General features: G+C 44.6%; 1 protein-coding gene across 1 annotated transcript; it reads right to left on the minus strand.

Annotated features, from left to right (window-relative positions):
- Nucleotides 1-10,161: 10,161 nt before the first annotated feature.
- Nucleotides 10,162-14,737, minus strand: LOC127689158 (T-cell surface glycoprotein CD3 delta chain). Its single transcript, XM_052188498.1, has 5 exons — nt 14,571-14,737; nt 11,376-11,594; nt 10,834-10,965; nt 10,466-10,509; nt 10,162-10,310 (listed from the first exon to the last, which is right to left on the minus strand). Exons 1-5 carry the CDS (start codon nt 14,623-14,625, stop codon nt 10,239-10,241), a joined length of 522 nt encoding a protein of 173 aa, XP_052044458.1. The 5' UTR covers nt 14,626-14,737; the 3' UTR covers nt 10,162-10,238.
- Between the last annotated feature and the right edge of the window lie 368 nt (nt 14,738-15,105).

A 15,105-nucleotide genomic window follows, 5' to 3' on the forward strand; every position in this document is an offset into this window, starting at 1 on the left:
GCTATGTCTCCTTTTTTTCTAGAAGGTCATTCAAAGCAGCCTGTGTCCTAAGGCAGTTCAGAGCCTGCCCAGGAACTCACTGTAGTGCCTGTTAGAGGAGGTAGACACTAGCAAGCCCTACACATGCATCTCATCATCCAAGGTACAGAGTGGTAGATGGGTCCCTCCCTGATGGAGTGGTTGGTTCATAAAACGATTGAGACACACAGGGCACCTGGAAGGCAGGTGGAGATACAAGAAGAGACTGGAGGGTGAGGAGGGACTTGGGGCTGAGATACTGGTTTCCATCAACTGCCAGGAAATGCGGCTGAGCAGAGCCGGGGAAGTGGAGAAAAGCCACTGTGCAGTTCCCTCCTGATCTGGAGACAGCTGCCTGAAGCCCCAGGCAGTGGTGGTTATACAACAGGATGTGGGCTGTGCTGGGAGTGAGGATGAGAGAGGTGTGGTGGCAGCCAGGGACCAGACCCTGGAAGCTAGCGATGAGAGAATGTGACTCTTGGTCTCCTAAGCACTCTGCTTGCAGGAGAGAGGAAGCCAGAGCCCAAGCAAGCTTTCCTAGGCCAGCCCAAGCCATCAGACTCTCTTCTCCACCGCTCTGCCCTCAGACTCATCCCTGCTGCCTTCTGGACTATTTGTTATGTGACTTTGGCTTCTGTGCCTGGTAGCGCTCCACACACTGTCCATACTCTCAGCCTGGGACTTGTAACTACAGCTCCCGATAGTTGGTCTCCATTAAACTGTCACCTTTTTCTCTCTAGGCACTGATGCTTACATTAAAATGAGTCTTGGTGATTTTGCCCATCACCAACCTCCTGGCCCAGAGGTGGCAGATTTTGCCCTGCATGTATTTGATTGTGTTCAGTCAAGGACGTTCATAGCTCAACATGATAAAAGCATTAACATTTGATGTCTACTGAGCATTTACTATGCTCCAGAAGTTGTTACTAGCTCCTATATGTGTTGTCTCATTTAATCCTTATAGAGACTCCACAATAGATGTTGTCATCGTCCATCTATAGCAGGCTCAGAGAGTTAGCATCATTCATCCATGTGAAATACAGGGCTAAAATTGGCAGCTGGGGCACTTTTTTTTGGGGGGGGGGGAGGAGAAGGTTCTCACTATGTAGCTCTGGCTGTCCTAGAACTCAGTATGTAGATTAGAAAATCACTATGAGCTGGGCAGTGGTGGTGCATGCCTTTAATCCTGGCACTTGGGAGGCAGAGACAGGTGGATTTCCGAGTTCGAGGCCAGCCTGGTCTACAAAGTGAGTTCAGGACAGCCAGGGCTACACAGAGAAACCCTGTCTTGAAAAAACCAAAAACAAACAAACAAAAAAGGAAAATCACTATGTAGACCAGGCTGTCCTCCGACTCACAGAGATCCTCCTGCCTGTGCCTCTGCTTCCCGAGTGCCAGGATTAAAAATATGCACTACTGTGCACTTCTAGCTCCAGCACGCTGACACCTACCCACTATGACTGTGACCATGGCAATGTTCTTCCTCCTACCATATGTCTCTGGGAAAACGGAGGAGTTGGAGATGGAGCTGAACTCTAGAGTCTGTTTTCTATATGGGGTGGAGGCAGGATAAGACAGGATGAAGGCAGATGCTGTGTCAAGGAAAGTGGGTGTCACATAAAACACAGCTCTTACTCCACATAGAATAGCAGTTAGTTTTTTATTCGGGAGCCAGTAAGATGGCTCTGCAGGTGATAATGCTTGCCACCAAGCCTGAAGACCTGAATTTGATCCCTAGAACCTACATGGTGGAAGAAAACCAACTTTCATAAATTGTCTGACTGCTAACCCCACCAGGCGAGAAGAAGACCACTACCACAATTTTTGAGCCAAATTTGAACAAACATTTTACTGGCCAGGTCCATATCTACTATCCCCAGAGCTGCAGCCTTTATAAGTCAGGAGCTTATCAAGGCAAAACCCATAAGGCTACCTACTTCCCACCTTCCTCTAGTCAGGGGCATGTATACACCCTGACACACTCTGCCTGTGGACCTCCTGACAATGGGTGATCAAGCACATCCTGTGCAGTTGGAGCAACCAAGCTTGTTTACAGAAGCAAAAAACTCAGGGCTTGTTATCTTCCATGAACTACAGCCCCCAGCATTCCAGGAAGCTGTCTGTCCTTGGGCAAGTGGGGCTTACAGGTTAGAGGCATTTTGTTTAATAGTTAGATCTCTTAAACACAATAATTTAAATTTAAACATAATGTTAGCCATCATATTTCCTTCTTGAGTTGTATATCCTGACTCAGAACCTTGACTCTGTAGTGGGTACCAACTCATATCCAGATCTAATAACTACCAGCTTACTGGCACCCCAGACAGCAATTTACATATTGAGTTAAGGCATTAATGATGCAAGGTTATTAGTAATTAGCAGAAACAGAGGGGCAAAGGCCTTATGATGGCTGACAGCAGAACTACTATCTAGGAGGAGCCTGAAAATGAGAATGAGACCCAGTCATTTGTCTCATCTCGGGGCCTGCTTTTCTGTAGGTTTTGGTTTGGTTTGGTTTTGGGATTGTTTGCTTGTTTGTTTGTTTTTTGTTTGTTTAGTACAGCCAAACTATCTCTTAGGATTCCTGAGCGGTTTGCAGAGAAGCAACATTTTTTCTTAAAGCCATACAATAACCTTATTTAACATAGAGCAGGTCAAGTGTCCTATCATGTTCTAGAACTATTTCAGCTAATGAATCTACTTGTTAATCAATCTGGGTCTATTTGGTTTTAGCAGGTACCTTTCCTCATGTGCCAATAGGATCTATAGGTACCCATTTGTCCCATCTACCATGAGGTTTCCTTTTGACCTTCCAGCCTTTTGTAGAGGGTAAACGGTAATGTACCCTCTTCTCTAACCACTTCCTGTTGAAATTAGGACATAGCTGCCAGGGCCCAGGAAGACTGGAATGCTAGTCAAAGGCCAAGAGGGGATTCAGCCAATGGGGGATTCAGCAGAAGCATGTGGTTAGTGACCCAACTGAAGAGACAGGGAGCAACCACATCTTCTGGACTGTTCCACATCGGTTTTCACCAAGTTCAGGGCTCACAGTTGTTTGAAACAGGTTATAGTTGACAGCTGATTCCTGGATGCTGTTTGTCAGCCAAGTGGAAATTCTGCTGGAACAGATATAGATTGGGGACAGAAGTTTACCAGTGTTTGTAATTTGTACTAAAATCCATGTTGTAGAAAGGCAGTTGGCAGGTGTCTACAAAACATCTGGAGTAGATTCATGCCTTTGAATAATAGAGAAAGTTTTCAGTTAAAAAGCTCATTCTTTTCTCTGAGCATGGGGCTAGATTGGACAGAGATGTTTTTAGCCCGATGAGAAGTGCCTTCAAGTCTACACTTAGAAGACAGCCAGCAGAATTTAAAATCTTGAGCTTTGCAACTGATAATGGCAGTCAGTGCTTTACCAGCTTATCAGAACTCCACTGAACAATGCTAAAACTCTGAACTTTTGAAACCTTAGCATCATGATAGCATAGCAAGAAGGAAAGGAATCTGAAACATTTCTTGTTCTTCATAACCCTTAAATTGGACCTGCAGAACTTATTTAAGCTTGGGACCTTTTCTTTCTACCTAATCATTTCCCACAACACTCAAGTAGTTGATTACTAAGAGTCCTTGAAAAACAAAACATTTTAAAGAAAAGTTACATCTGAAGCCTGTTTATCTTTTAACACGAAGCCTTTTAGCAGGGCAAACCTGACTGCCTTTCTCAGAAGAAGGGCTAGGAACTCTAGAAAGTGCAAGGCCTGATTTTTACAGATGAAATGAACAAGGCAGCTGCAGCTGTGGGGAGAAGCTGAGTACCTCCTGCTGCCACACCAACAAACCTAGTCAATCCTCAACACTACCAGAGATCAGAGAAGGATAAATTATAACAAGAAATATGAATCAAATGACCTCTGTATCAATTGAAATGAAAAAAAACTTAACAGCTACTTGGACAATTACCCTGGTAGGCGCCCACGGTCTCAATAGCTTCGTTGGACATCTGAGGTAATAGGTCTTCAGCTATCACATAAGATGGCATTACATTTTCAGCTGCTACACAGGATAGCATAGACCTTCAGGTACAAACCTCAGGAGGTCTGACAGATTTTCCTGTGGATGAGGATTTAGGGAAAATTGACCTACCTTGACCTAGGCAGAGTAAGGCAGTCACCCCAATAGGGTCTACACCTTGTGCAGGGCTTTGACATCAGGCAAGGCATGAGGCAGTTTTTCCAAGAGGTTAGCATCACCACAACTCGGGTCTGTTTCCCCTCTATCTTCTTTGGAGACCTCAGGGTTGCTTCTAGGAAGTGGCATTTCTGTTTATCACAGGAAGGATTCTCTATTAAACACTTAAATGGCATAATTAGCAGATCTGTAAAGAGTTTGAAGACCATCATCTGTTAAGTATACATGATTTTTAAACACATTTTACTTGTTTTTAGTTGTTTGCTTTAGGCTTAACCTAGAAAATATATACAAGAAGCTAAATAAAGGTTATCCCTGGGCTGGAGAGGTTCAGCAATTAAGAGCACTGACTGCTCTTCCAGAGGTCCTGAGTTCAATTCCCAGCAACCACATGGTGGCTCACAAGCATCTGTAATAGGATCCATTACCCTCTTCTGGTGTGTCTGAAGCTACAGTGTACTCACTCATACATAAAATAAGTAAATAAATCTTTAAAAAAAAGTTATCCCTGTAATAAATTGCATTAGTACTTAGCATGGCTACAAGTATAGTTCTGAACATATTAAAGAATTTAATCATTTATTAATTCTCAGGTGAATATTAACATGCATGTCTTAATCATCTTTAACAATTCACAATACATTGGTAGCTTTTATAAGATTAGGGTTATAAGGTTTTATCCCTGTTAGGTTTAGTCTTAAACATAACAATTTCTGAACTGAAGTTCCTTGGGTATCAAAATAAAACTTGACATCATAAAAACAGTCCATAGGGAGACTGGTCCTTTCATACATAGCACACCATTATAGAATATCACAGCTTCTTGTAAGACTTGGCTTCTCAAAACATCTACAGCTGAACAAAGTTAGCAAAGACAAGGAAGCTAGACATGCTTCTAAAGTCAGCCTCTGTCAGCCCGGATAGACCTGTGGTGAGAGACATTCTATGGGCTCTGTGCCAGACTGCTTAGTCTTGATCTATCACAGGTAGGAATATCCAAGTTTCTAATGTTTAGTGTTTAGTGCTTATAGCTGCGGGCCTAACTCTTTAGCCTTTTATTTATTTTTTAAGATTATATATTAATAAAAACATGCTAATATGACATGTTTTATAAACAGCGTCAAGCCTCAGCTGTTCTCTGTGACCTGGCCATGCCTTTTAAACCATTACCGCCTGGATGACTCTAACATTACAAGGTTTGGCTGCCAGCAGGAGGTACATTATTGTATACAGAACACTGGAGGCACAGCTTTAATAACTTATTAAACAAGCATTGTTTTTAATATTATCTTTTATAAACCTTGTTTTTAATAACTTTGCTTTTGAAACAAGAATTATCACGCAAAATCCCATTCTAACTCAAAATACCTTGGAGAACCTGTTGTTCCCTCCTTGGTTGGTTTACACCATGTGGTCACTTTGGTCAAGATGGTGGTGAAGTCACATGTATCTCACCCTCACCAATCCTAGCAAATCATGGCTGCCAGCCATGTGGCAGCCTCCATCCCAATGGGGGGCAGCAGTTAAGATGGCAGCAAGTCACATGTTGCTTATACCCTAAGATATAAGCATCGTGCAACATGGCTCCTTTAAGATTAGCTATCTATACATTTTTAACTGTCAACTCCCTGTGTTATGAATTTTAATTAACTTTTTGTTACAGACTTTTTTTTTTTTTGGTTTTTTTGGATTTGGTTTTTTTTTTTTGAGACAGGGTTTCTCTGTGTAGCCCTGGCTGTCCTGGAACTCACTCTGTAGACCAGGCTGGCCTCGAACTCAGAAATTCACCTGCCTCTGCCTCCCAGAGTGCTGGCGCCACCACACATGTACACTATGAAGTGTGTGATTGTGTGCCCATGCACACACACCTTTGAAAAAATGGAAAAAGGGGGACAGGATCTGGAGAGACAAGCTCAGTAGTTAAGAGTACTCGCTGCTCTGCCAGAGTTCTGAATCCTATTCCAGGATCGATGTGAGGCAGCTCACAACTGCCTGTAACTTGCTCCATAGTGTCTGAAGCCCTCTTCTGCCTCCTTGAGCACCTACACATGTGCAGCTTACATACACAAAGACACAAATAAAAAATAAGTCTTTTGACAAGCAGTGGTGGCAGTACACACTTTTAACCCCAGTATTCAGGAGGCAGAAGCAGGTGGACCACTGAATTCAAGCCCAGCCTGCTCTACAGAGTGAGTTACAGGATAGCCAGGACTACTCAAAGAAACCCCATCTCAAAAAAACAAAAAATAAAATAAAACAAAGTAAGTCTTAATGACAAAATTAGAGAAGTCAATCATCCCGGGTCAAATATGAATGCCACACCCTTGAACGCTGATCTAGATTGCCATGTTCCATTACGGAAACTGTGTAGGGAGATGTGCTCACGCACAGCAAGCATGAAGTCTAGAGCCGGACAGCAAGTGCCTCCCTCTCTCATCTACCACCTAATTGCCTTAAGACAGACTGGCCAGACACTCTTGGGATCCACCAGTCTCTGCTGTTGCCATTCTCAGTTTTTCAAATGGGTGCTGGGGATTTGAACTCAGGCTCTCATGCTGCACACCAACACTCTTATCCACCAAGCCCCTGGCAATCATTATTATTTCTTTGTAGTCATAAAACGAACTCCTAAATGCATGCATTTACCAAATGCACTGATAGGAACAGCAGGTAGGCAAATTACAACAAGGAACCTCTAGATTTCAGATCCAATCGGATGCCTTTCTTAGCATTGGGATTGGTGGAAGCTTCTGGTTCAAGATAACTGTGGCTCTAGTTCTGCAACATTCCAACTCTACACAACCACAGCGCTCTAATCAGCCTTCAGAATCTTCAACACAGATGCAGTTTCTTCAAAGAATGTCAGTTCACAAAGACAGCAGGCTGTAGATTCAGAGAAATTCAGAGGACAGGAAGAATGTTTTAGGAGAGCATGAGAATCTAAAGATCTGAAGAGGAGTCCCTCTCATCTTCAACTGAAGACTAAGCAACACACCTGACAGGATAGGGAGAAAGCTTTGCAGCTATCGGGGCTGGAAATAGTTGCTCCAAACTTCATAATACAGCACTGGGAAGAGCTGGAGGTTACATGGCAGAAGAGACGAGTCTTTTTTGGTAAAGGCATTAATCCCATGTGGGAGGGTTCTGTCCTCAGGATCTAGTCTCTCACAGAGGCTCCACCTGCTAACACCATTAACATCTGAATTAGGAGAGAGCAGCAATGGAAATTAAGCTGGTTGTGACTGTACTTTCCAGTAAGCTTAGTACTTGGGAGGGAGGGGAAGAAGATGGCCAAGAGTTCAAGACCAGTCTAGACCTTGTAGCAAGTTCCAAAACAGCCAGGGCTGTATAATGAAAGCTTGTCTCCAAAACTAACCAACTAAATAAATATGCAAATCCATAGCAGTATGATAACTTTAAGGTCAATAAATTTCACAACCTAGATTAAACGAAATATTTCAGGGCTTCTCACAATTTTTTTCCTATTCAAGACAGACATCTTTTTGCTTATGAAAATTTTATACAACCCTACATAAGTAGGTATATAAAAGGCATACAAATCAACTATTTTCTGACAAGAAATATTACATTTCTATTTTAAAATAATTTTGGGGGCTAGCAGGATGGTTCAGCTTATAAAGGAGTATTCTGACAATTCTGAAGATAGATTCCCCCAGAACCCACAAGGTGGAAGGAAAGAATCAACTCTTGTAAGTTGTCCTCTGACTTCTACATGTGTGTGGCACATGCAATTTTTTTTAAGATTTATTTATTTATTATATGTAAGTACACATCAGATACTTTTTCTTCTTTCTCCAGCCCCACTTGCTCTGGCTCAAAGATTGATTGACTTATTTTATATAAGTACACTGTAGCTGTCTTCAGACACTCCAGAAAAGAGCATCAGATCTCTTGTTGTGAGCCACCATGTGGTTGCTGGGATTTGAACTTAGGACCTTCAGAAGAGCAGTCAGTGCTCTTAACCACTGAGCCATCTCTCCAGCCCTGCGAATATTTTTTTAATTACAAAATGTAAAACAATTCTTTGGTGTGGGTGGGAGGGGAGGCGTCTGTGTGTGTGTGTGTGTGTGTGTGTGTGTGTCTGTGTGTTACCATTTATTACAGGTAAAAGATGAGGGGGTGGAGAGCTAGGTCAGTGATTAGGAGCACTTAATGCTCTTACAGAGGAACTGAGTTTAGTTCCCAGAACCCTCTTCAAGAAACTCACCTACAACTCCAGCTCTGGGGAATCTGACGTCCTCTTCTGGCCTCTGATGGCATTGCATCCACACGCACAAACACACATAATTCAAAATAAAGCTAGATCTTTATTTTAACATGGAAGATGAATATGCTTTGTTTATTTCTGAATAAAGAACCAAATCTTGAGCTGGACGGTGGTGGGCACGCCTTTAATCCCAGCACTTGGGAGGCAGAGGCACGCAGATTTCTGAGTTCGAGGCCAGCCTGGTCTACAGAGTGAGTTCCAGGACAGTCAGGGCTATACAGAGAAACCCTGTCTCAAAAAAACAAAACAAAACAAACAAAAAAAAGTAACAAAAAAAAAAGAACCAAATCTTGGCTGAACAAGGGCATATAGGATCATCAATGTCTTTTAGAGTTGATCAATATTTTTGGTTTTTAGGGCTGGGAATGTATCTCCATTGGTAGAGCTCTTGCCTAGTCTGCGTGAGGTCCTGTGTTTGATCCACACACATCATTGCAAAAACCAGGAGTCGTGGTACGTGCTTATAATTCCAACACTATAAAAGGAAAAGCTGCAAGTCATCCTTAGCTACACAACATGTGTGGGGCTACCCTGGGCTACATGAAATTCAATCTCCGAATTTTTTAAAATTTTATTATTGTCAATGCTGAGAACACAAATCTACTACAAAATAGCAATGTGTGCTTAGGGTCATTTCGAAATTTGTTGGAACTTCTATCCTGATCTCAAGCAAAAATTCATTTAACGTTTCTCTTCGAAACTCCACCAGCAGCTCAAAGCAATTTGCAAATCAAGCCTTCTAACACAGCTTTAACTAATTTAATACTTACATACTGAGGGAGGATAGGAAAATATTAGAAGTCTTTGTTTCCATACAAAACCACCATGTTTCTACAACAACAGGAAACCCTGTCTGCACAATCCGAACAGTGCAGTTTATAGCACAGCACAGCACATGAGAGTCTCAAGCCTGAGCCAGGGCAGTTCTGAGTTGGTGCTGAGTGGTCTGGCACAGACAGGCACCTAGAGCAAACACTGTGTGTTCAGGAACAAAGCTGAATGAATTCTCACAGTGCAAGACAGGCAACATTGCCAGAAACACCTGGAATTCATTATGGTTCTTTATTTTGAATTAATTTGGGTGCAAGGACAGACAAGATGAGGAGGGGTGCTTGCCACACAAGCCCAATGACCTTAGTGCAATGCCCCTCTCTGTTTCTGTCTCTGTCTGTCTCTCTGTCTCTGTCTCTCTGTCTCTGTCTCTCTGTCTCTCTCTGTGTGTATCTCTCTCTGTCTCTCTCTCTCTCTCTCTCTCTCTCTCTCTCTCTCTCTCTCTCACACACACACACATACACACACACTCACACACTGTGAGTCCCAATACTCTTCTCTGCCACCCCCATTCGTGATGTCACGGAAACTTCTTTGTGGCTCAGCTTCTAAACACCGCAGCCTGCTCTGGGCTGTGGTAAGGCAGCAAAACCCCGGAAGTTGTTGTGATAGGGACTAGAACCAACAAGCAGTGAAGGAGAGTGGCTGGGCTGACCCTTCCCACAGGAAACCCACAGGGGGAGACATGCCAAGGGGCCAAGATGGGAAGCTGTCCTTCGTACTGCTTGTCTGGCTCTGAGGAGAGGAACCACTGGGGTGGGGAGGGCACAGGTGGGCAGAACTTAGCCAGGCTAGGACAGCTCTCAACCCATGCTTTGGGACACTCAGAAGCCTGCTGACTGAAAGAACACATTTTTATTGGTTGAGTACAGGGGGAAGACACCATTGATAGAGCACTCTGAGAACCTCCGTCTCAAGATCTTTTGTTCCGGGGCCAGTTCCCTCCAAGACGGCTGTACTGGGCATCTTCACGATCTCGAAGAGGCTGTGATGAGAAGCAGGACACCGAGTCGTATCTGAACTCTGCTCCAGACATCCAGGGATAAGCCAGCCCCTGCCCCTCCTCCCCCACATCTCACAGCCCCTATGTTCAGGTTCTCACTCCCTTCTCCCGTTCTTGTCGCTGCCCTCAGGGCTTACCTGATAGAGCTGCTCATTCTTCAGCAGGGCTTGAATGTCAGCCGCTAGAAGCAAGGATAGAGAGTCATTGGGAGCTAGGGAAGGTGAGGCTTTGAGACCTATGAACGGTGCAGGGGTGGGTAGGCTCTGGAGTCAGCCACACCCTCTCTCACCCTCAGAAGTCTGCAGGAGCATCAGAGGCATACGTGTTTTTTTCCAGCACCTTGTAGTATGAGTCCCTAAGACACTGTCAGAGAAACTCCAGATGACGCCAGCCCTACTACCAACCCCCAGCCCCCCATCTTTCAGCCAGTTCATGAGCTCATTCACACACACAGAGAGAAAGAGAGACAGACAGACAGACAGACAGAGCCTTTCCACTAACTAACCCCTAGAAAGCCTTCCGGTTTCGTGTCCCGCAAAGCAGTAGACTCCCAAAGCCAGGAGCAGAGTGGTGATGAGGTCGATGATGATGACACCAGCCATGGTGGCCGAGTCCAGCTCCACACAGTTCTGGCACACTGGTAGGGAGAGGAAGAAGACAGTGTTCAAAATCATGGAACCATCTCTGGTCCTAGAAAGACCCTAGGCTCCCCCTGTTCCAAGACGCAGACTTCAGTGAGACTGTAGAGACCTTGCTACTTTCATCTCTGCCCTTATCCCAAGGAATTGCTGAAGAGAGACATGATGTACTTCAGCTTTGGGGGGCTTTAAACTGAGGAGTGGACTAAGCCCCTCCTTGGGGCCAGCAGTAACAAGCCAGGCCCTGCTGTTCTGCCTTACTTAAACTCTCCCCATTCTGCAGCACTGCCTGCCACATCTGGTTCATACCACCCTTTGCAAATGGGTTCACCACAGTCTGCTTTTAGCCAGAATGTCCCCACATGCCCAGGGCCCATGATTTCATCCCTGTGGGTCCCGGAGCACATACTTCGGTAATATACTTGCACAGTAGACACCTCCTCCGCCAGCTCCTCTGTCCCATTACACGTATACACCCCTCGTGGGTCCAGGATGCCTTTGCCCAAGTTGAGTGTTTTATTCTTTTCAAGCCATCCTCCCACCGTTCCAGCTAGAGGCATGACGGTGGTATTGCAGTTCACAAATACTTTGTCCTCGTGTTCGGTCACTGTTATCTTTAAGGGGCTCCCTGAGACGGAAGACGGCAGAGTCAGAGGCAGCTCTCTGGAGCAGAGGCAGCTCGCTGCTCTGCCACCTTAAGGATCATTTGTGTAATATGGGATATGGTGGCCGGTGAAAGAGGCAGAAGCAACCAGGGTGAGACTTCAGGAACTTCTCCAGGGACTGAAGGATCATGAAGGATGTGGGAATGTAGCCCAAGCAGAAAAGAGATTGTCCAAATTGTCCTGTCAGCCTAGGGTCACCTGAGAAGAGTGTCTCTAACTGAGGAATCACCTACAGTAGATATGTCTATAAGGGATTGTTTTAATTGCCTTAATCAATGCTGGAAGAGCACAGACCACTGGCACCGTTCCCTGGCAGGTGGGGCTGGGCTGGACAGGAAAGCTGGCAGAATAAGCCGGAGCCTGCAGGGGAAAGGGAAAGCGCTTTCCTCCGCGGTTGCTACTTTGTGCTGCTGATTGAGTTTCTGCCCTGACTTCCCTGCACACTAGGCTGACCTGAGATTGTAACCGAATAAATCCTTTCCTCCCTTAAGTTGCTTCTGATCAAAGGATTTTATTACAGCAACAGAATTCAAACTAGGACAGGACATGGATCCTTAGGGATTTGGGGGCAAATGCAAAAATCATGAAGCTGTGTTGATCCAAAAACCTTCCTGAAATTTAGTCCACTGGTTAGACTGCTGGGGTCCCCAAGAGACCTGAGAAGGCAGAGGATATTCTTAGCCTAGAGATTGTGCCTCTTATACTAGAGGCTCCTAATCCTCTTCCTGGCTAGTAACTCTCTCACTGTAACTTTTTGTACTCTTCTCTGTTGTCTCTGTCCCAGACTTTTTCAGGGCCAATGACCCCTGTGGCAGAGAGGAGCTGTAATGAATTGCCAGCCCAGTGACCCAGATTTCCCAGGGTAAGATTTACTGAGAACATAGCCCAGTGCTAGAGGCATCTGAAATGCCCTAGATTCGATTTCCAGCACTGCATATATACATATACATATACATATACATATATTGACACAGTGAATTGCATCTGGAATCTCAGCTCTTGGAAGGCTGAGACAGGAAAAGGCCTGAGAGAGCAAGGCCAACCTAGGCTACATACATAATGAATTCCAAGAAAGCCTGGGCTACAGTGTGAGTGAGATTCCCATCTCAAAAAAAGAAGAAAAAAAGGAGTTTGGTAATTCTGTCAGAGGCAGTTGGGACACAGATATTGTCACAGCAACAGCCTTGAGGACTTTCTTTAATATTTGAGGAAACTTAACTCCAATAAAACCCAGATCTTCTTGAACAGAAAACTTTAAAATGAACCAGGTTTATCTTAATATAATTTATTTATATTATATTAATATAAGGATATTTTAATATAGATTTTAAGCATGAGTGTTAAGGAAGGCACTCCAGAATGGCTTCCCAGGGAGAGATGCAATGCACCATTGCCTTTAAAACAGTTGTATATATCATTTTGGAGGGTTTTGAAGTTCTTACCCCCAGAGTTGCTAAGAAACCTAAATGAGTTCACAGAGTGGTTGATATGGGCATCAAACAGGATTACAATTGATCGAACAAATGTTTAGAGTTGGGGAGGCCAGAGTCAGGAGATCTTCATGGTAAACAAAGAAAGTAGTCTTATTTGTGAGAGAGTTAGAACATGTTCTAGAAAGGAATGAGGCCCTGACCAAGGTCGCATATACTCAGGCATTAAGCCTGGCTTGTTGCTATTTCAACGTAAAATACCCATATAGGAAAAGAGTGGTGTGTGGGCAACTTCTACAGCAAATGTTAATTGTGCTGAAATTCTCAAACTTTAGCTAGTGAGAGGCTTCAACTAGTTTCTGGGATGAGCAGTTCCTGTCCCTCGTGTGCCCCTATAATTTTTACTGTCTTTGCCATGCTTGCTTAAAGAGAAAGGGCCACCAATATGTATCAAATCTGTTCCTGAGGCTCCATATACACCAAGTCTTGTGGGAGAGGTGGGGGTGAGTTCAAAATAAGCACAGTAAGTCTTCCCAGACAGCCTGAGAACATCCTCACAGCCGAGAGGACGCTGTGTGTCTACAATCAGCCTCACCTGGAGTCTGTGTCACTGAGCCACACTACTTCAGTAATATACTTGTACCAATTCATGAGTTCATTCACACACACACACACAGAGAGAGAGAGAGAGAGAGAGAGAGAGAGAGAGATGATTTGAGCACAAGAGCATCCTCCAGAAAACTCTAAAATGGCTGCCCCTGTCTCTGAAGCAGGAGCATATATGAGCACGCCAGGAAAAAGAGGTGTATATAACTCTTCTCCTCTTAAAGCCCTGTCTTCTTTGGAGTTAATTCCAGTAGAAATCTCCGGTGGCTGCAACAGCTTTTAGAGTAACTATTTGAGCCAGTTTTCCTGGTACTGCTGAGTTCTGAGATCTGAACTTCCCTGGGTTATTTTGGAGTCTGTTTGATATGGGCTTTTTGCACTCCTAGAGACCTACCCCTGCGCTCTCTACCAAGCCCACTTTTCTGTTTTAACAGCAAACCAACTGAGAAAGAGTTGGCACTTACCGACTTTATCATACCATGCCCTCCTCCCTACCCTCTCCCTTCCCATTCAGCTAAAGCTTAACTTTTCTCTTAAAGATTGCTCCTAAATTCTGAGCCATGAGTCCGGGTGGTCACATGACCAAGGATCCCACTCCAAGAGGCCATTTGCCTTAGACAGTGCAAGGGTTTACGTTCTTCTTTTACTAGTCTTAGGCCTCGGGGCTCACAATATGGAACCATTTCCTAGAAATGTCCGGTCCAAGGAGTTTGGGGACACCATCAGGACCAACGTGAGCCCAGTCTGGAGTGGGTTAAAGCCAATGCTTATTTCCTGTGCCCTAGCCTTACCCCTCCTATCTTCCCAGCCTGGTAAACTGAGATGCACTTTGCAGTGGACTTCTCCCAGTAACAATGCCCGTCTCAGGTCCATCCTCCACACAGCTGAAGATGCATCGCTTACCTTGGGGGAGAACAGTAACCAGTATTAGGCTAGCCAGAATCCCGTTGTGTTCCATCGTCCAGAGGGACTCATCCAATAAATAGAGGCAAGTCACAAGCCGATCAACCAGGGGGAGCACAACCCTCCGCCCACAGACTCATGGGTATTCAGAAAAAGGAAGAGTGGAGGAGGAACTAGAAGACATCTGCTTCTCTACCTTCTGCCTTTGATGATGTGAGGCTGTCAAGGCAAGAGTGGGCTAGGGGTGAGATACAAACAGGTGCAAATTGCTCTTTCTGGAGCAGAGAGTTTAGGGAGAGGCAAAGCAGAGAATATGGGGGAAGTTCATTCCGAATCCTAGGAGGTGTAAGGGACTTCAGAATAGCCGTTCCTGCGTCACTGGTGACAAACAAAGAAAATGTTGGGCTTCTTATGAACAACACAACTACATTTACTCACAAACAAGAAAGTGCCACCTCTTCAGATCCACTGAGAGAAGTTATGAGCCCATTACACAAGCCACATTAGCCGTTCCTCTTATTACTAATCAGTCTCA

This window comes from Apodemus sylvaticus, chromosome 7 (genome assembly GCF_947179515.1).
Source record: "Apodemus sylvaticus chromosome 7, mApoSyl1.1, whole genome shotgun sequence".
NCBI classification, from domain to species: domain Eukaryota; kingdom Metazoa; phylum Chordata; class Mammalia; order Rodentia; family Muridae; genus Apodemus; species Apodemus sylvaticus.

Coding starts and splice junctions, on each gene's coding strand:
- LOC127689158 (XM_052188498.1), bottom strand. CDS start 14,625: ATGGAACACAACGGGATTCTGGCTAGCCTAATACTGGTTACTGTTCTC. Junction 11,595..14,570: donor GGTTACTGTTCTCCCCCAAG/GTAAGCGATGCA, acceptor CTTCCGTCTCAG/GGAGCCCCTTAAAGATAACA. Junction 10,510..10,833: donor AACCGGAAGGCTTTCTAGGG/GTTAGTTAGTGG, acceptor CCTTGCTTCTAG/CGGCTGACATTCAAGCCCTG.